This window comes from Rhamphochromis longiceps, linkage group LG17 (genome assembly GCF_057381845.1).
Source record: "Rhamphochromis longiceps isolate RC_006_pf linkage group LG17, R_longiceps_female_GT1.1, whole genome shotgun sequence".
Classification (NCBI taxonomy): domain Eukaryota; kingdom Metazoa; phylum Chordata; class Actinopteri; order Cichliformes; family Cichlidae; genus Rhamphochromis; species Rhamphochromis longiceps.
The window spans coordinates 9,122,506-9,145,215 of NC_140573.1; the positions used below are offsets into that span (position 1 = coordinate 9,122,506).

At 42.5% G+C, this 22,710-nt stretch overlaps 1 protein-coding gene across 1 annotated transcript in view; it reads right to left on the reverse strand.

Moving 5' to 3' along the window:
- The window catches only part of LOC146649273 (ephrin type-B receptor 1-like), a 149,920-nt gene that overhangs the window by 63,438 nt on the left and 63,772 nt on the right, over nucleotides 1–22,710 (reverse strand). The window contains exons 6-7 of the mRNA XM_085387084.1: nucleotides 21,077–21,232; nucleotides 11,379–11,641 (exon numbers count right to left, since the gene is read on the reverse strand). Coding sequence (XP_085243210.1) covers nucleotides 11,379–11,641; nucleotides 21,077–21,232 — 419 coding nt within the window. The remainder of the gene's footprint in view (nucleotides 1–11,378; nucleotides 11,642–21,076; nucleotides 21,233–22,710) is intronic.

Below are 22,710 nucleotides of genomic sequence, written 5' to 3' on the forward strand. Positions count from 1 at the left end.
CATATCGGCCAAGATGAACAGGCACATGGGTCAATACATGAGCGGGACACAGAAAGGAATTGGCAAGAATACCAGAGGCGCAAAACACCAGCTACTGGTAGACAGAACAATCAGCCGAGACTGCAAGACCAGACTGACCAACCTGTGCACTGCCTGGATTGATTACAAGAAGGCCTATGACTCAATGCCCCACAGCTGGATACTGGAATGCCTAGAATTGTACAAGATCAATGGGACCCTAAGAGCCTTCATCAGGAACTCAATGGGGATGTGGCGTACAACACTAGAGGCCAACTCCAAGCCCATAGCACAAGTCACCATCAAGTGCGGGATCTACCAAGGAGATGCTCTGTCCCCACTGCTGTTCTGCATAGGCCTGAACCCCCTCAGTGAGATCATTAACAAGACTGGCTACGGATACCGACTATGGAATGGAGCAGTTGTCAGCCACCTCCTGTACATGGATGACATCAAGCTGTATGCCAAGAGTGAACGAGACATCGATTCACTGATCCACACTACCAGGCTATACAGCAATGACATTGGAATGTCGTTCGGACTGGAGAAGTGTAGTCGGATGGTAACAAAGAGAGGGAAGGTAGTCAGAACTGAGGGGATTGAACTACCAGAAGGCAACATTGCAGACATAGAGGACAGTTACAAGTACTTGGGGATCCCGCAGGCGAATGGGAACCATGAAGAGGCCGCTAGAAAAGCTGCAACCACCAAGTACCTGCAGAGGGTCAGGCAAGTCCTGAGGAGTCAGCTGAATGGTAAGAACAAGATCCGGGCCATCAACACGTACGCCCTGCCCGTGATCAGGTACCCTGCTGGGGTAATAGGCTGGCCAAAGGAGGAGATAGAAGCCACTGACATAAAGACAAGAAAGCTCCTTACCATGCATGGAGGGTTTCACCCCAAGTCCAGCACCCTGAGGCTGTACGCTAAGCGGAAGGAAGGGGGCCGGGGACTGGTGAGTGTCAGTACCACAGTCCAGGATGAGACAACGAACATCCAAGAATACATTGGGAAGATGGCCCCAACTGACCGAGTGCTCAGTGAATACCTCAGGCAGCAGAAACCCAAGAAAGAGGAGGGAGACGAGGAACCATCATGGAAGGACAGGCCCCTGCACGGTATGTACCACCGGCAGATAGAGGAGGTGGCTGATATCCAGAAATCCTACCAGTGGCTGGACAAAGCTGGACTGAAAGACAGCACAGAGGCACTAATCATGGCAGCACAAGAACAAGCTCTGAGCACAAGATCCATAGAGGCTGGGGTCTATCACACCAGGCAAGACCCCAGGTGCAGGCTGTGTAAAGATGCCCCAGAGACAATCCAGCACATAACAGCAGGGTGCAAGATGCTAGCAGGCAAGGCATACATGGAACGCCATAACCAAGTGGCCGGCATAGTGTACAGGAACATCTGTGCCGAGTATAACCTGGAAGTCCCGAGGTCAAAACGGGAGATCCCCCCAAGGGTGGTGGAGAATGGCCGAGCTAAGATCCTGTGGGACTTCCAGATACAGACGGACAAAATGGTGGTGGCTAACCAACCGGACATAGTGGTGGTAGACAAACAGAAGAAGACGGCCGTAGTGATCGATGTAGCGGTTCCGAATGACAGCAATATCAGGAAGAAGGAACACGAGAAGCTGGAGAAATACCAAGGGCTCAGAGAAGAGCTCGAGAGGATGTGGAGGGTGAAGGTAACGGTGGTCCCCGTGGTAATCGGAGCACTAGGTGCGGTGACTCCCAAGCTAGGCGAGTGGCTCCAGCAGATCCCGGGAACAACATCGGAGATCTCTGTCCAGAAGAGCGCAGTCCTGGGAACAGCTAAGATACTGCGCAGGACCCTCAAGCTCCCAGGCCTCTGGTAGAGGACCCGAGCTTGAAGGATAAACCGCCCGCATGGGCGTGCTGGGTGTTTTATATATATTATAGTACAGGGTGGGCCATATATATATCCATATATATATATATATATATATATATATATATATATATATATATCCATATATATATATGGATATATATGGATATATATATCCATATATATGGATATATCCATATATATATATATATATATATATATATATATATATATATATATATATTCACTCGGACTTTCTGACCACGTCATGATCCACCTAATCCCCATGTACAGACAGAGGCTGAAGCTCTCCAAACCTGTCGTGAGGACCAAAAAACTGTGGAGCAACGAGGCTGTGGAGGAGCTTCGCACGTGTTTGGAGTCTACAGACTGGGACACAATGAAGGCTGCTTCTAACAGCTTGGACGAGTTTACGGACACTGTCACCTCCTATATCCACTTCTGTGAGGACAGCATTGTGCCATCACGCACCAGGGTGAGTTATAACAATGACAAACCCTGGTTTACTCCTAAACTCAAAAAGCTGTGGCTGGAAAAGAGAAAGGCGTTCAGAAGCGGAGACAGGGACTGCTACAGAGAGGCCAAGTACAGGTTCACTAAAGAAGTGGACATTGCTAAACATCAGCACTCTGAGAAGATGCAGCAGCAGATCTCAGAGAATGACTCGGCCTCTGTGTGGAAAGGTTTTAGGAATATCACCAACTACAAGCCTAAAACCCCCCACTCCACTGATGACTTGCTCTTGGCCAACACCCTTAACACCTTTTACTGCCGTTTTGACGAGCCATAAGGCAGCCTTCACATCTCCAACGGCCCCAACAATAGAGACACTTTGGACACTCATTCCCCCACCTCTCCCCCCTCCATAGAGCCATCACCACCTTCAACCACTTCACCTACAACACCCCCCTCCTCACTCCACACAAAAGAGGATTTCACACCACCTCCTCCCACCACAACTCTTCATATTCATGAAGCAGGTGTGAGGAAGCAGTTTAAGAGTCTGAATGCTCGAAAAGCTCCCGGCCCAGACGGTGTGTCACCTGCCACCCTCAGACACTGTGCAAACGAGCTGGCCCCAGTGTTTTCTGGCATTTTCAACTCCTCACTGCAGGCATGTCATGTGCCTGCCTGCTTCAAGTCCTCTACCATAATCCCTGTCCCCAAGAAACCAAGGATCACTGGATTAAATGACTACAGACCCGTGGCTCTGACATCTGTGGTCATGAAGTCATTTGAGCGTCTGGTTCTCTCCTATCTCAAGACCCTCACGGCCCCCCTCCTGGACCCCCTGCAGTTTGCATACAGAGCCAACAGGTCTGTAGATGACGCCATCAACATGGCCCTACACTTCATCCTGCAGCATCTGGACTCCCCAGGAACCTACGCCAGGATCCTGTTTGTGGACTTCAGCTCTGCCTTCAACACCATCCTTCCAGACCATCTCCAAGGCAAGCTTTCCCAGATGAATGTGCCTGATCCCATCTGCTGGTGGATCACTGACTTCCTGATGGACAGGAAGCAGCATGTGAGGCTGGGAAAGAATGTCTCGGACTCCCGGACCATCAGCACCGGCTCCCCTCAGGGCTGTGTTCTTTCTCCTCTGCTCTTCTCCCTGTACACCAACTACTGCACCTCCACCCACCAGTCTGTCAAGCTAATCAAGTTTGCAGATGACACCACCGTTATTGGACTCATCTCGGACGGGGACGAGTCTGCCTACAGGAGGGAGGTTGAACGTCTGGTGTCCTGGTGCAGCCACAACAACCTGGTGCTGAATGCCCAGAAGACAGTGGAGATTATTCTGGACATCAGGAAGCACACAGCCCCACTCCCCCCCATCATCCTGACTGACACCCCCATCACCTCTGTGGACTCATTCCGCTTCCTGGGTACCACCATCACCCAGGACCTGAAGTGGGAGCCCACCATCACCTCCGTCATTAAGAAAGCCCAGCAGAGGATGTACTTCCTGAGGGAGCTGAAGAAATTCAACCTGCCAACACGGACGATGATGCAATTCTCCACTGCAATCATCGAGTCCATCCTCACCTCCTCCATCACTGTGTGGTACGCTAGAGCTACTATCAGGGACAAACAGAGACTGCAGCGTGTTGTGCGCTCTGCTGAGAAGGTGATTGGCTGCAGACTCCTATCTCTGCAGGACCTGTACACCTCCAGGACACTGGGGCATGCAGCTCGGATCTCAGCTGACCCTTCTCACCCTGGACACAGTCTGTTTGACCTGCTCCCCTCAGGCAGGAGGCTCCGGTCCATTCGCACCAGAACGTCTCGCCATAAGAACAGTTTCTTCCCCTCTGCTGTTGGACACATGAACAATAAGCGTATGACTGTTCCCACCACTAACACATGACCCTACGCTGTGATCACTGCATCATTCCATGTTTGGCACTGATCACCACCTGCACTCATGTATATATCTATCTACTTAGCATTTTTAATTCTTATTCTTATTTTTATTTTCATGTCTATTTAAGTGCTATTTATGACAGTATGTTTGCACTGAAGCACCGCAGCAATTTCCTAATGTTGTAAACCTGCTCAACATTTGGCAATAAAACCCTTTCTGATTCTGATACACCATAATAAAATGGGAATGGTTGGTGATATTAAAGTCCTGTTGGTGGCACATTAGTATATGTGAGGGGGCAAACTCCTCAATATGGGTGGTGACCATGATGGCCATTTAGAAGTCAGCCATCTTGGATACAACTTTTGTTTTTTCAATAGGAAGGGGGCCATGTGACACATCAAACTTATTGGTAATGTCACAAGAAAAACAATGGTATGCTTGGTTTCAACGTAACTTTATTCTTTCATGAGTTATTTACAAGTTTCTCTTTGTTCACAGCCATTGACATGTCGAAGAGGTTAACACGTGAGGAGCAGATCGAAATTGTGTTGATATCTGGTGAACGCAGTAACCGGGTCACTGAAGCAGATTTCAATGCAAGACACCCTACGGGACCACCCATCTCCCATGCTACAGTTAGCAAACTGCTTGCTGAGTTTCGTGAAACTGGTTCAGTGTTGGATTTGCCAAAATGTGAACGCAAGAAAACTGTCACTAATGAAGAAACATCAGTGGCTGTCCTAGCTTCATTCAGCAAGAGCCCACAGCGTAGCACTTGCCGCATGTCACTTGAGAGTGGCATTAGTCGAACATCCCTTCGGCGGATATTAGCTACACACAAATGGCACCCTTACAAACTCCAGCTACTGCAGCATCTCAACGAGGATGACCCAGATCGGCGCACAGAATTTGCAGAATGGGCAAAACAAAAATTGGAACAGGACCCTCAGTTCATGCAGAAGATTTTGTTTAGTAATGAGGCAAACTTTTATGTGAATGGTGAAGTTGACAAACAAAACCACCGCTATTGGTCTGACACTAACCCACATTGGATGGATCCCCCCAAGACTGTTGGAACAACAAAAGTGATGTATGGTGTGGTATATGGGGTACAACGATAGTGGGTCCATTCTTCATCTTTTTTTTTTTTTTTTTTTTTTTTTTTTGTGGATAAACAAAACAAGCCGTTTATTGAGGCTAGCAATGAGGGTAAAAATAATCGGGCATCGGTGAAAACTAAACAATAACCTAAACTGGGTGAACTAATAACAAAACATGAAAAAGCTTAACCATAGTGAACTGACATGGGTACCTGGGGATGAGACATGGATGAGCAGACGACCTGACAATGGCATGCAGAAAACAAAGGGCTTAAATACATACATGAGGTGATCAGGGGAGGTGGAGACACATGGGGGAAACAGCTGACAGACATAAACCTAATGACAGGACCAGGAGAGGAAAGCTAAATACAATAAACAAAGAACACATGACATTGTCAGAATAAAACAGGAAATACTAAAACTAAAACATGACAACACAACTTAACAGACCTAATATGTGATGAATAAATACAAAACCCCAAAACATAGAAAACCCAGGAACAATAACTGCCTAAACTAAAGGCAGATAGGAAATAACACAAACTAAATCACATAACAAAATGAGACAAATACAAACATGAACTCAGAGCGCTGGGTCAGAGACCCAGCCTGTGACATGTAGGTGTTAACTCTACATCGTAAAATGTCGTGTTCTAAAAATTGAGTTGTCAGAGGGGAGCAGTAATCAAGCCCAGAGGCCAATAGTTTGTTCATTCATGTTATTAAATTCCTGAAGGAATCTTCACACATAATTACATCTACGTGCACCTGGTGTGGTGCTACAGCCTGTACTCATACACTGCACTTCTTGGCTCCCTGTGGGCACATCATCAAATAAAGCTCTGACAGACAGCTTTATTCTGATTTTTTTTTTTTTTTTCCATTCTTCATCAATGGAAACCTCAAGGCCACTGGATATTTGAAATTACTACATGATGATGTGTTTCCCTCTTTGTGCACTGAAGCTGGCACGTTCCCTGAGTTTTTCCAGCAAGAAAATAATGTGGTGCACCACCACATTATGGGTGCCAGGTCCGAGCATTCCTAGATGAACAGTTTCCTGGAAAGTGGATTGGTCGTCGTGGGCCTGTTGAATGGCTCCCAAGGTCTCCCGATCTGACCCCCTTAGACTTTTATCTTTGGGGTCATCTGAAGGCAATGTCTATGGTGTGAAGATACGAGATGTGCAGCACCTGAAACTACGGATACTGGATGGCTGTGCTGGCATTTCTCCTGCGGTGTGGCTATCAGTGTGTGAAGAGTGGGAGAAGAGGGTTGCATTGACAATCCAACACAATGGGCAGCACATTGAACACATCTTATAAGTGGTCAGAAACTTGTAAATAACTCATGAAAGAATAAAGTTACGTTGAAACCAAGCACACCATTGTTTTTCTTGTGACATTACCAATAAGTTTGATGTGTCACATGGCCCTCTTCCTATTGAAAAAACAAAAGTTGTATCCAAGATGGCTGACTTCTAAATGGCCACCATGGTCACCACCCATCTTGAGGAGTTTGCCCCCTCACATATACTAATGTGCCACAAACAGGACTTTAATATCACCAACCATTCCCATTTTATTATGGTGTATCCATATAAATGGCCCACCCTGTAGATCTAAGGAACCAGACTCTCTCGTGATATTCACAGTGATACTTTCATGTTTTTCTTTAGATAGAATATTTGACAGTCATGTCTTTAAGAAATGGGGAGAAAAAATTCTGCAACAATATCCAAAGAAAGGCTGTGTAATGTTCTTCAAGAAGCCTGAAGAACTATTCCCGATGACCACTTAAAGAAAGCTTGGTTAAGAGAGTTCAGGCTATATTGGCCCCATCCTCTCACCCTGTGGCAGCTGGGATAGGCTCCGGCCCATCCACCCCAACGAATCAGAATTAGATAAGCGGAAGAAAAATAGATGGATGTAAATTATTTAGAGGCTTAAAAAACATCTGACACACTCTTTTCTTGTGTATGCAGTATCTGCGTCATTTAAACTTTAACATGCACAAAAATACAGAGACCCAGCTCTCCCAGTTACAGCTGTTAATCTGTTATTGGGCACTTGCTGTGGTTTAGTAGTCAGTTAGGTATCAGAAACAAGAAGCTAGTTTAATATCAGGGAATAAAAATTCTGCTAGTCCCTTTGCGAAGCTTTAAGATCTCCAAATGTGTTTCATCTCACCAACACTGAGACACAATTAACAGGTTGGGAGTGCTTTTTAAAGACCATCTAATTAGCTGCCACATATTATATTTGTCATGAGCTCAACTAATCATTTTGATGGTTGAACAATGTCTTCAGTCATAGCAAATAAAGGCTGGCAATTACTAATGACTTACTCCAAGCTCTATTTATTCTGTGTCCCTTAATCAAATAGTACCTCCTATCAAGACTATAAAAGGCACATCTTACTTTGCCTCAAAACTTTGTGTTATTAGAGTAGTTAGTACGTTTTCATGCATGGTTGAATTGTGGTAAAACCAGTGTTAATTTACGTCATAGTTTTCGTCAACAACCTTTTTTCTTTGCTTAAAACAAGACAATATCAAACAACAAACTAATGCACGAGGACAAAAACTATGATTATATGAGCCAACACTTTCATCAACAAAAGAACATAATATGAAAATATTCAGGACAGACGAGAGCCAATCAGAACTAATTAAGTTGTGTAGAAAGGCAAATTTGGAAGTGAGCGAATTAGAAGTAATTACCGTGTGTAGTTTGGGTAAATGTGCACATTTGATCTGGCCCTGGAAAATGGTAGCTAGCACACATTAGTAACACTACACGTCTTTTGAACTTCAGAGGTTCAATGCCTGACCAGGGCGTCTGTATCCAGTAAGCCTCCCTAGACTGTCACCACTCGCTTGACGGGAATACCAGAGAGATGGAAATCAGGAGAATAAACCAAGGAAACAGTGCGACACTGCCCCACCTCCAGTCTTGTTATGGCTATGTAAGAATAGCCCCACGAAGACTGAAGACAGAGCAATACTGGAAGAGCATATGGGAGAAGAACGCAACCCACAGCACAACCACAGCAATCTCCCTGAATAGGATCCAGTAATCATCACAGTGGCAGACATCAAAGAAAGGGTCTCCAGTATGAAGTATTGGACAACACCAGGCCCCAACATAATTCAAGCTCACTGGCTGAAAAAGCTGACTTCACTCCATGAACGTCTGGTAGCACAAATGAACCAACTGCTAATCGACAAGAGATACCCAATATAACTAAATGAAGGCCAGGGAGTCCTGATCCCCAAGGATCCCCAGAAAGAACCGTGCCCATCCAATCAATAACCTGCCTCAGTACCACATGATGTCAGGCATCATAGCGACTAATATGAACAAGGACATTGCTCAACACATGAGCAGGGCACAGAAAGGAATTGGCAGAGACCAAGAAATACCAGAGACCGAGACTGAAAGACCAGCTGAAAGACCAGCTCCAGATCCTGGAATATCTAGAACTACACAAGATCAACAGGACCCGTAGCACCTTCAACAGGAACTTAATGGGGATGTGGCGAATAATACTATCCAACTGGACATGTCACCATCAAGTGCAGGGTTTACCAAGGAGATGGCCTTTCCCTATAGTTGTTCTGGATAGGCCTGATCCCCCTCATTAGGATCATTAACAAGACTGGCTACAGAGCCAGACTAAGGAATAAAGCAATTGTTAGCTGCCTCCTCTACATGGATGACATCAAGCTGTATGCCAAGAGTGAAGAAGACATCGATTCACTGCAACGACATTGGAATGTTAATCGGACTGGAGAAGTGTAGTTCGATGGTAACAAAGAGAGGGAAGATAGTCAGAACTGTGAGGATTGCACTACCCACAGGGAAATGGGAACCACGAAGAGGTCGCTAAAAAGCGGCAAACACCAAATACCTGCAGAGGGTAAGGCAAGTCCTGGGGAGTCAGCTGAATGGAAAAAACAATACCTGGGCAATCAGCACCAACGCCCTGCCCATGATCAAGAACCCTTCTGGCCAAAGGAGAACATAGAAGCCAGTGACATCGAAACAAGGAAGCTCCTGACTATGCATGGTTTTCACCCAAAATCCTGCACCCTGAGACTGCATGCTAAGTGAAAGGAAGAAGGACCAAGGACTGGTTATTGTCAGAACCACTGTCCAGAATGAGACAACAAACATCCATGAGTAAATCAGAAAGATGTCCACAACCGACTGCGTGCTTAGTGAATACCTCAGGTAAACGAAACCCAAGAAAGGAGAGGAGGAGCCATGGAAGGACAGGCCCATGCACGGTATGTACCACTGGCAGATAGAGGAAGTAGCTAACATTCAGAAATCCTACTAGTGGCTGGACAAAGCTGGTCTGAAAGACAGTACAGAGGAACTGATCATGGCAGCACAGGAACAAGATCTAAGTACAAGATCCCTGGAGGCTGGGGTCTATCCCGCCAGGCAAGACACCAGGTGCAGGCTGTGTAAAGATTCCTGAGACAGATAGAATTAGCTATACCAAGTGATAACAACATCAGGAAAAAGGAACAAAGGAACAGACGTATCAAGGGCTAAGAGAAGAACTCAAGAAGATGTGGAGTGTGAAAGTAACAGTGGTCCCAGGGGTAATCAGAGCACTCGGTGCAGTGACCCACAAGCTAGGTGAGTGGTTCCAGCAGATCCCAGAAACAAAATCCAAGAGAAGAATTTCTAATGAATTTTTATTTAAAACAATTCAGTGGACTACATATTGAACTTAGAGGACAGATACAAAATATCAATCCTATCGTGTTGTATTGATCCGGTTGGTATCTAATGGATTAGTATCGATAGTATCGATGCTTGCCCACCTCTAGTAGTAGGTGCTCTCACCAAACAGTACAGCTTCCCCCCCATATGCTCCCTGTTTCTCATGATAACGGGGAAAAATTTCAATGCATGGGATGAAAAGACGAGTAGACATATGGGCACATTGATTTAATGACTAAATTTATCGTTCATCAATATTGACATATTCATCCCGCAACAGATGGGCCACACTATTCATATAGTCAGGGATTGGATTCTATTTTTAAAAAATAGCCACCTCTAGTTAGTAGAGTCATTGAACTCATTGAACTGAATTCTAATACCACTGGCCTTGATTTTAGACTTACGTGTATGGGAAATGAGGCAGATGGCAGAAGATTGAAGGGACACAATTGTACTGGTTTTATAGACTTCAGGGTGACCCTGTAAGTTGAGAGTTATAACTGCAGATTGTGCATAAAAGCCTGCATGTCAGCAAGCATCTATGTAGCCTCAGTAACCTTGAGCATTATGGTTAATATTTGCATTTCAAAAAATAGCTGACAGCAAGGTTGTTTTTAAAGTGGGTAATAAGCATAACTACTTTTTTTAAGTACTAACTTTTGCTGTTCTTGACAGTGGACAAAAAAATACAACTAAAATACAGTAAATATCAACATCACATTTGCTGTGAAATGTCTGTGTAGGTTCTCAGTCATCCATGTCATGGTATTCTAAGGAGCTTGGAAAGAAAGTGACTGGATTCTTTAAGTTTCTTGAAGATGTTTAATCTCTTATCCCAGAAGCTTCTTGAGTTCTGAAACGAAATGGTGGACAATCCCACGTATTTAAATCTCGTGGCAGTGTGCCTTAATAAACAGAGTCAACTCCTTTTTTGACACATTGGCTCGTGTGATGAGGCGCATGAGTCATGTGGCCAATAAATTGCTAAATAGTGGCATTTTGGGGAGAGTGTTGGAACTATGCATGAAAATTTCTTTGATGCATTTTTGCTGTTTTTAGTACACCTCTGGAGTCCACCGCAACTGCTGCAAATCCAGCATGAATGCAACTCCCACTAACTGACAATGAGTCTAGGCCTACACGAAGTGCCTGTTTGATATACACAAAATAGATTTTTCACTGTTGTAAACACTCAACAAATCTCTTCACAGCACAAACAAAGCATGAAAAAGGGAGGCAGCCCTCCGTCTGTGGACAAACCTGTATGTCAAAGGTGTACGACGTGTGGGCCCGCAGCTTGCTGATCTCAACCCTTGTTTCCTTTAACGCCTGTTTGCCTGGAACAAACACCACGCTGTCATCACATGGCTGACAAGCCCGACGCTCATTGCTGTGGCATCGGCGACACAACAAATTATACGACAAGTCGTCGCGGTGTCCAGTGTCACGTGGTGAGTGCCACTCCAACATCACCGATGTCTGGTTGACCACTGAGACCACATTGCGAGGAGCTGAAGGGACACCTGGAAAGAAAAATAACGAGTGAGAGGGAATGTCACCTGTTTACATGGAAGAATTTGTCTGTCTGTGTGTGTGTGTGTGTGTGTGTGTGTGTTATGTTTGGAAACAATGTGTTTGGAAACAGTTGATAACCATACTAAATAAATAACTGAAATTTGTTGTTTGTTGATATGGGATATTAGATTTAACATTATGTGTTTTCCTTAGTTTTACACAATATTGTCTATGATTTCAAAACTTGAACCAATAGTAAATTTTGTGCCTTTTTAGGTAAAATAAGGAAATAAAAATGCAAGAGCCCCACCATTCTTAAAATTAGGGGTGGGCGATTTATCAAATATACTCAATGCATTGTGAGTTTTTCCATGGTTAAAATGGTTTTATCGTAACCACTGAGTATACGTTGCCATGGAAATATTAAGCTGTGTGCACATAATCCACTGTGAGTTTTTTTCTCCCACATGCTATGAATGCATAATTAATCCCCCCCCACCGGAAAATCTTCTACCCGCCACACTGCACCGAGCATGGGTGTTTATATACTACCAGGATGTATACAAACTATGAAACCAATTGTGAATAATATTTGGAAGCACCAAATAATGTTACCATTTGTCACGTACGTGATAGAATACCTGCCTGTTGTAAACTATAATTAGTGGATGGATATCAGATAAACAAATAAGATCGTAGAACAGGTACGCTTTCACATTTTTCTGGTTCTTTATTGCACATGTAAACTTTGCAGTTTTGTTTTAAAGCTTTTGTTATGTGTAAAATGGTGAAAAACATCATAAGATACATTTACTAACCTAACAGCTGAGGTTTTTAAAAACATTGGGGTTGGTCTTGAAAATTAATTAATGATAAATATATCTCCCCATCCAGCTGGGGGGAACAGGTACTAATAACTAATTTAGCCAAGGCCACCAAAAAAGGCTAAATCCCATTTATCAGACATTGATCAGTGAAAGAAAGAAAGTAGGAAAGAAAGAGAGCAGCATATGTTCACAATGATTACGGAAATAAAACTGGGGACTCAGATAGGATCTGAGTTTGGTTGTGTTCCAATTAAAAAAAATGCTGACATTTCTTTTCTTCTTGATGTCAAAAACAAGGCCAAGTGCGAAAACACCATTAATGTAAGACTAAAGAGCTGCAGACATGTTAATCTTGAGCACCTTCAGCTGTTAATTGTGGTGAATTGAACTTAACATGTTTGAATCAGCTCTAAAATCAGTACTTTGGTTTGTTTATAATATTATTACTGTGTTTAATGAACACATTTAATCAAATATAGTTCTGCACTGAAACGTTTTTCTTCTCTACAATATTTAAATTCAGAATCCCTTCACTTTTTAGGTCTCGTTAAATCAATCTCAGTTGTAAGCTTTATTCATCATCTAAATCTATTCAGAGCCTGGACTTGTGATGTTTTAAAGTAATGAAATGTAGAACTTTCTCAGGATGCCAGAATGGTTTTATCACAACGTTCACGTTTCAGTACTGAAAGCTGAACACACTTCTGTTTCTCTGAACTGCTTTACTTTTTATTCCACCAAGTTAGTTTTTAAAGCACTGTTATCATCCATTCTTATTGTTTATTATGCAAGGAATGAAGAGTTTGACAATGTTATATCACTTGTTGAAACCCATGACCTAAACTTCTAAAATGTGATGTTAGTCAGCCATCACCAAGACCTTTACAGATTCAAAGTCACTGACTTTGGGCTCTCTCAGCTCCACAATGGTAAGTAGATGAAACATCTCTGATAGAGAAACTATCAGAGATGTACTGGATATTTGCACAGTCACACAAACCTCCAAAGTTTCTGAGGGGTTTCTCAGCAGTACGATAAATCATAGTTATCCAAACTGTCAATATCAATAGCAATTGTGACAATTACAATCACCTCCATCATGTCCCTGGAATTTATTCTGGGACTTCAGTTTGCAGAGGCCACAGATGGGTTGCACTGCTGCTACTCTGTGCTTACCCCAACAACAATGAATAATGATATAGTAAATACAATAACATGATTAAAGTCTGCTCCTCATTTAGTCTGAAGAACTTGACTCCCAATTTGCAGATGAGACTCACAGTGGAGACCCTGGACCAGCTGCCAGACAAAATTGCTAAACTGTGGGCCAGAGACTGCCCATTTCTTCCACAGAGAGTTCAATTCCACCAGCACTTCACCATTGCTCTGCTTAATTTCGATAGTCCTTAAACTTGTGTTTGAATTACACTTTTTTTTTAAGTTAACATCCTATTTTTTTGTATAAAAACTTAAAGGTATACACATTTACAAAGCACATGGTCTCTGTAGACCAACCAGAACCCCATCACACAAACTCAGAAATGCTTTGTTGGAATATGTAAACCACTGCACTACTAAGCCACTACTTTTAGTAGTTTCACTGATCACAAGGATTCGCTGCAGAGGGAAACATCGCTTATTTGATTTGTCAGATTTTGTATGCCAGATGCACTTCCTGTTGCAACTCCAAATGGATTTGTGCACCTTATCATGTAATAACCATAATGAGGTGGTGATTCTTTCACCAGACAGAAATACCAAGGGACCTGAGGCAACGCTAACTCAGAACCCTACAAATCCCCATCTTTTAAGCACCTGTTAGCTAACTGTGCTTGGCTTATTGCTGAACACTGAGCACATCAGGAAACACTGCTTCATTTGCTCCACACTGTTTCACTGCTTCATTTGGGACATGCACAACACTAACAGGTGTAAGAACAACAGCCCATACTTGGCTTCCAGAGAGAACCTTCAGCCCTACACTCAATGCAGATATATATGCACACACAAATGTCTCACCCAATGGCGGCAACACTGATGCTAAAATAAAGAAGTCAAACTAAAATAAAGGAGTCAAAGACACCTGTGTCTCACAATATCTTGATGCCTACTTTCTCGCCACGCTTGTGAGAAATGCTTGGAAGACTCTTATTTACCATTTATCACCCATAGGTGATAAACGGTAAATAAAAGTCCAGCTCACATTTTGAGACCTGAGATTTCATCTCACAATCCAAGATGTTCAACGTTTCAGCAGCTCGCCCCCGTACACACTTCCTCCTTCCCACAACTCTGAAGGCTAAAACTGTCAGTCTTCCAATGGCCTCGCCTTTGACAAAATTTACAAAACTTACCAGAATCACGCACAATCACTGCCACCAATTCCCATGAGTGCAGCAAGCGAGAGAAAAATGCAAATCATCAATATGGGATCCACCAATCCAACAACATTATACTTACTCAAACTTTCCTAAGAACACAGAATAATGTTACCAACTGAATAAGGATGAGCAATGATTGATTAAACTATTTATCCACATCAGTGATATAAAGCAATCCATGGATGCACTGACAAATGCATGACATGTGTTGTATGTGCAAAACCAAACCACAAAAAAATAACTCAAACAAAAAGATAACAAGAAATGGAGATGGACACATTTTCGTAATCAGGTCTTTGTTTTGATCATTGAATAAATAATTATCATTGATCTGCTCAACAAATGGGTTCATGGGCTCTAATATTCATGTGAATAATCATCAAGGAAGTATTCTTAAACTCAGTGACAATTAAAATAAAAGTTAGGTGCCATTCGCACCAGAACCTCTCGCCATAAGAACAGTTTCTTCCCCTCTGCTGTTGGACACATGAACAATAACCATATGACTGTTCCCACCACTAACACATGACCCTACGCTGTGTCACTGCATCATTCCATGTTTGGCACTGATCACCACCTGCACTCATGTATATATCTTTCTACGTAGCACTCTTAATTCTTATTCTCATGTATATATCTCATGTATAGCTCATGCACATATCTTTCTACGTAGCACTTTTAATTCTTATCCCTACTTTTATTTTTTCATGTCTATTTAAGTGCTATTTATGACACTATGTTTGCACTGAAGCACCGCAGCAATTTCCTAATGTTGTAAACCTGCTCAACATTTGGCAATAAACCCCTTTCTGATTCTGATTCTTTCTTACCCATTCTGGGCATCCGATGTTCTCACGTACTGCAACTGCAGTGCAGTCGAATACTTTATCTTAATTGGCATCCGCTTGTATAATACTGAGAGGGTTGTAGAAACTGTCAAGGCTGCTTGCTGACATGGAAAGTTGACAAGTGCAGTTCCCAGTCGGAAGTTTGCACTTCAGCCAACAGTGTCTACAATGTTCAAAAAGTGACCCAATAGCTCAGCGCCAGTAGGGAATCTGCATCTCTTTTCTCTCTTGCCGGTTCGCTCTCTTTTCTCTTAGCTCTTCTCTGTGATCTGAGGAACAGCTAAGGGCTTTTAGGGTACACAACTAGGGTTTTCACAAGGTTAAACTTACTGGGTGCACGTCTCTTTGATTGCTCGCACACATCACAGACACTGCAGTGCACACGCCAAACAAGAGCAGTTGAGATGAAATGGATATTCAACCTTGGCATATGGTAAATCACAGAGTCATTAGAAACAGCCGAGAAGGCCCTGTGGAATATGTGCATGTGCGCTTTTCTCAAAGAGACACTCAGAGGCAGAAATCAAAGTGCTAACAATCAGTAGGGGGGCTGAAAATCTAAGAAGCACCATCTTATAAACATTTCTACTGAGAGAGCGGGAAAGAGAAGACCCGTCTGGGTTTTGATTATTAGAGACAAACACAGTGTGTTGGCACAGGCGTTCACTCCATTTTACTTTTTTATCTAAATAGCACAAATACAAATTATTTTAAAGTGTCTGACACTCAGAGTTCACAGCAAGCACACATTCAAATGCAGAAAAGTAAGAAGCGAGGCGATAATCACATTATAAATTTTCCAGTTCCAGTTTTACTGTTGCAACAAGAGACAGCGTTCCAAAAGACTTAGAGACACAATCTGTGCTGCTGTTTACAGCCGCGTTCTTTTTCACAGTTTTGTAAATGGCTTACACAATATTGCTCTGACCTGTACACAAAAATACCACAAACAGAAAACCTCTACATATGCACACAGGGTAAAGACACACACACTCCTCCATACCTTTGCAGCCCATGAGGCGTGCTGAAGAAATGATTTTCTGTCAGGCAACTATCCACACAGCACACATTCACTCTTCCATCTCACTGGTCAGATTTTATATCTGATTGAGTTCATGCCAAATCCAAATAAACTGCAGCTCTTTCCTATATTAAACTTCCATCCCACTGTTTTTGAACTTTTTTCACTCCTTGTTCTCGTGGCTCTTGTGCTTGAAAGAAAACAAACTTGTAACTCAGTTTGTTTTTGTCCTTGAATTGAAAGTACCCAGGTAATTCACAGAGCTGTGTAGGCTGACTAGGTTGACATCTGACACCTTTTCACATAAAAAGTCGATTTTTTTTCTCTTCTGTCTGCATCAGTTTGAGTTTGCTGCCACTGTTGTGATGGCTTTCATGTGGTACCTCTGTTGTCAGAATAGGTTAACCACATCAGCCGCTCCATATTTATTGTGACAAAGTCATTTTTGAACATTTTCTCTGTCATTTTATTTCAGTAAACTTTCAATGCAATTACTACATCGACTTTAAAACACCCAACCTGTGTAACTAGTGTTAAATAAACAATGACTATTTGCTTTGCTGTGTACAACGTTCAGGCTAGGACTGGGCGATATATCGAGTTTTTAAATATATCGATATATTTTTATACGAGATATGAGATGTGACAATATCGTTTAGATCGATATAGTCTACGTTACGTTATAATTATACTTGTGGAGCCAATAATTTGCCTCTCTTTCGTCCACTTTTGTCTCTACGCAAACGTTACTCTGCCTCGCCTCGCTCCTTCACTGAACACAACTCCCCCTCCGCCATCGCTTCACCTGCAGGCGACGACAAGATGGACACAGCTATCAAAGAGGAGCTGGTCGGTAAAAAGAAACCATTGGGAGATTACTATTGTAGTGCTGTCAGGCTTAATCTCGTTAAAATGACTTTAACGCCATAACTGCATTAACGCAGCAAATCTACGTAAACAATTAGCGCGGATCGCCCCGTGCGTGGGGCTGCAGAGCGTCAATACGTTAACGAGTTTTATTAACGCTGTATGTTAATAAAAGTCCCTGTGTGAGATCTGGGACACAGCTTTGACTAAGAGCTCTCTTTGTTCTTACTTTATGGCTTAAAAAAATATCGAGATATATATCGTATATCGCCCAGCCCTAGTTCAGGCATTACATTTTGAACACTGACATATGAAGTGAATAACACAGGTTATCTCTTCATCCTGGCACCTGTTTGTGGGTGGGGTATATTAAGGAGCAAGTAAACATTTTGTCCTCAAAGTCAATGTGTTAGAAGCTGGAAAAATTAGCAGGCATCAGCATTTGAGTGAGTTTGACAAACGGTGGCAAAATGATGGAGTCTAGGTGATGGTGTCACAGCATTTCCAAAAAGGTTTAAGATAAGATAAGATAAGATAACCTTTATTAGTCCCACACGTGGGAAATTTGTTTTGTCACAGCAGGAAGTGGACAGTGCAAAAGTTATGAGGCAAAAATTAGAATACAATAAGAATAAATACAGTACACAACTGTACAGAATAGAATAAAATGAAATACTATATACAGTAGAATAAAATAAAAATAAATATACAATAAGATAAAAATAGAATACAAATACAAATACTATATACAACTGAGTAAAAATACAACAATGACAGAAAGGATTATTGCACTTAGTATTATTGCATATGTATGGATGTGTGTGCTTGATCAGTTAAAGTCTTTATTATGGAGTCTGACAGCAGTGGGGAGGAAAGACCTGCGAAATCTCTCCGTCCCACACCGTGGGTGCCGCAGTCTCCCACTGAAGGAGCTGCTCAGTGCTGTCACAGTCTGCTGCATGGGGTGGGAGATGTTTGTGTCTGGGGCTGCATAGGCACAGACCAGTCAAGGTGCCCATGCTTACCTTGTCCACCATCAAAGACACCAACAATGGGGGTGTGAGCATCAGACGTGGTCTGCTGAATCACATTTTCTTTCTGTTGTGGGTGTCTGTGGAGCTTACCTGGGGAACACGTGGAACTAGGATTCACTATGGGGAGGAGACAGTGTGATTTGGCCAATGTTTTCCTGGGAAACCTCGGGTTCTATCATCAGGAACCAGGAATGGTTTGAGGAGCACAACAATGAGTTTGAGGTGTTGACTGAACCCACAAGTGGTTTCAATTTCAAGGTTTTCAATGCAAGTAAATCAGGTAATCCTCAAAAAAAAAAAAACGTAATAGGGAAGTTGAACACTAAGAGTAGACAAATCAACAGCACAGAAAATTTTGCAGAAATTAAAGAACATACTGGTGTGGATGGAAACATAAGACAGATTGGATTAATACAGAAGGCAATGGTGTGGATGATCACAGAAGGATTTCCAGCATAAAGGAAGAAGCTGTAAAAAGAGCATCCTCCATGAGGTAGACATATAAATATCCAGGTCAGCAATGAAAACAAGATGCCATGAGAACAAACCGATAAACAGGGTTACAGGATACTAGGTATACATACCAGTGTTCAGTCTCAAGGATAGAAAGAGCAGAGCAGCTCTCATTCAGCATTCTTAACGGCGTTTAGACAAAATGATCAACCTGTACCAGAAAAACCGGAAGAGCAGGCCTGGAACCCCTAACCCTGCTAATCTGAAGTTTACTGTATCCTCTGTGAATCAGCTGAGACAAGGGCGTTTGCCTGTTTTTATTACTCATAAAGAAGAGTAAAGAATTGCGACATGAAATCTTGAGTGTACTGAGCCACGCTGTCTGATCAGCCTGAAGCTGACTGGATTTTGCGGGACAACAACCACAAGCTTGGTTCACTACAGTTCAGGATGTTCAACAAATTTTCTCTTTGCTGTCTCAGGACTTACCGTGGAACTCAGACTTGACAGTCTGACCCCGGTCAATGAATTCAGAGTATGTAAATCTGTGAACATCAAAACCATTAGAAAAAGAAAGGGGAAAAAAAGAAAGTATGGTGGTTGCACTCCTGACCTAATGTGACATGTGGAGGTTAGGATGAGGTGTGGATACTGTGGGTCCATTCACTGAAAAGCTATTGAGTGCCTGACTGGGATCCACAAACCGAGCTTTCATCAGCAAATTGATGTTTGCTGTCTGTGTAAGATCCATGGTGGTGAAACCACAAAATAGTCTGAGTGATCGTCGTGGGACTTTTTGTATAAATGACAACTGTGCTGGGAGAATCCCAGAGGTGAGCAAAGAGACAGCCATTATTATACAGCTGTTTATTTTCAGTCCAGAAAACCCGCTCTTAGCACTTTGTAAGAGGGTCTCACTAATTGCCGACCTTATGCACCGCCACTCATTAAAAAAGAAAAGATTGACTCATACCTGGCAAACATTTATTCTTCCACACATGAAGTTATAAGACTGATGGTTTTTTGTATTGCTTGCCTGCTGTTATGCCGCTAACATATGAGGCTTAGTTGCAGACTCAACTAAAGCTTGTGTTCAGCATTTTTTTAGTGAACTCTACTGACTGCAGAGGATTAAAAAAAAAGGTCAAGAAATTCTGTCAGTCACAAGAATTTAACACTGTTGATGCAGGACGGCGACGGAAAAGATGTCCAGTTTCTGAGTTTGATTTGATTAGTGTAAACCAGAGCAAAGCGCCAATTCCTCAAATATATGAAATGACGAACATACAAAAGGAATGCAGATGTGACAGCCAGTGCATAAGAAAATAACGCAAAATGTGGGGCCGATCAGCAATATTCACCGTCAACATTTGTCCTGCTTTTCTGACGCAGCATTGCAAATTCATTCACGACTCTGTGACAGCAAAATATGGCCAGACTATGAATGAACCAGTGCTTTTTAACCCCCCGCCCCAAAACATAAAGCTGTATTCAGGTCACCTGGACATGTACAAGCACACAGGTACACACTCACACACACACAGACTAACTGCATGCAGTCCAAAATTATTCATGTCTCAACCTACTTACACCATCTCTCTGAGGAATTGAGAGCTCCATTTTTCAAACTCTCTGTGCCTCATCTTGCATAGCAATATAGCCTCTTCAACACACTAAACACATATTCACTTCAATGGAAAGCCCGAGGAATGTGGCAGCATTATTACTTACCGCTCCCCAAATCCCCTAATGAGGACAGGGATGCTACAGCGCTCTGAACGAGGCACAGAGAATTAGGGGCGCAATGATAAATCAAAGCAGATGTTGGCCTTTAACTTAATGATGAAATATTGGACTGTCGATGGTGTCAACCACTGATACGCTCGAGTATGTCAGCTATTGGTTGCTTCATCCAAAATCCTGCCTTTCGCAAACATGTGTTGGTCATCTTGAAGCTCATATTGAAAGATTTATCTATTGTGTCTGATGGGGAGAAAAAAAGGCTGACTCACTGGTGCACAGGTCCTCCGGTTTGTCCATGTCTCCTCGGTAATAGCCATTCCGACAACCACAGAGGGTGGCAGCTTCGATAGTGGAGCGGCTATTGGGCGGACATTGCTGACACAGTCCTGGCCCCTGGAATGACTTAAAGGTGCCCTGAGGACAAGCTGCGGGGAAAAAAAGAAGCGGGAAAAACACATAAAAACCAACGTGTGACTCAGAGTAAAGAACAGGTTTGCATCGCGCTTCTGTGCATTTTTGTTTGCCTTGATCGTGACACATTTGGTAAACTTTGTATTAGAAAGCAGGCGTGCCAGTAGAGTTATTATTGGTACTATGAGGTTGACACAGCACAGAAGGGGATTTTCTGGGGATAGCTGCAAAATAGTTTGTTCTGACAAGATACACAAAAACATTTTGTGCACAGTGACACAGAATCATGTTGTGCTGATTAACTGAAAACTGGATTATCGTTTTCTTCTCTAGCTCTTTTTAATATGGGTCAGACATGACATGAAACATGTAGTGGGAATTTTTAAGGATGATACCCTACTTTATCCAATTTTTATGTATCCAGAGTTGGCTCTTGCTGACCAGATAATAATTATTCTTATTCAGCTTGGATACGTGCTGTGGAAATTTTGCAGTCCACCTTGGCAACGCGCTCTCATCTCAAGGTTTCAAATACTGCTGGAGGCAGCATAGAGATACGGACACGGGACTTCAGAGTCAGTGCCAGTTTAATATTGGCTGCAGAGTTAGTGGCCTTGTTTAACAGAACTAGAAAGTATGCATGAGGAAGCAAGAAGGCTTAAAAGTATCTGGGGGCCGAGGGGTTGTTGGTTTTTTAGCTACTGTTTGGAATTATGTTTTCTTACTTTTACTCTTACCAGGATTCTGGTAGCAAATAACAAAGAATCTTGTTGGTGCAAAAATACAGTTTTATCTCAGTGAAACTATTCGCTTTTTTTCATTTTTCATAGCTTGAATAAAGAAAATGGGAAAAATTGTGTGTTTTTGTGACAGAATACTAGTAACAAAGATACTGAAGATACAATTTAAAATAATTTCTTTGGTTCTTTTCTGTTAATAGTTGGTCGCTTTATATTCAAATGATTCATAGGTTAATGTTACGTGTCCAAACCAACTAACAAACAAACAAACGAAAAGCATTCTTCTGAAAATAGCCAAATACAAGGACTGGACTGGAGATGAAAGAAAAAGCAGCCAATGCATAAAAAGAAATTCCACTGCAGTTACAAACTTTTGTGACCATTAAGTCCCGTACGTGTGGTGTACACTGAACGTGACACTTGAAACAAAACCATGAACATGGTGAACATAACGACATTTTTTGGTGGGTGAATACGAAAATCAAAAGAATTGTGGTTAATAATAAATCTGTTATGTTTGTTTTTTCTTTCTTTTTTTACATATAGATATTAACAATCGCTGGATGTGTGCTGCTGTTTGTGCAAAGTATCTGATGTGACACGGCAGGTAAAGCTGGACCAATTACTAAGACGTGTAATTTGTACAAAATTACTAAGACGTGTAATTTGTACAAAATTACACGTCTTAGCTTTTATACGCAGCGCCATTTGCATTTCCCAAGTGTTAATACACACATCTGACACAACTTAAC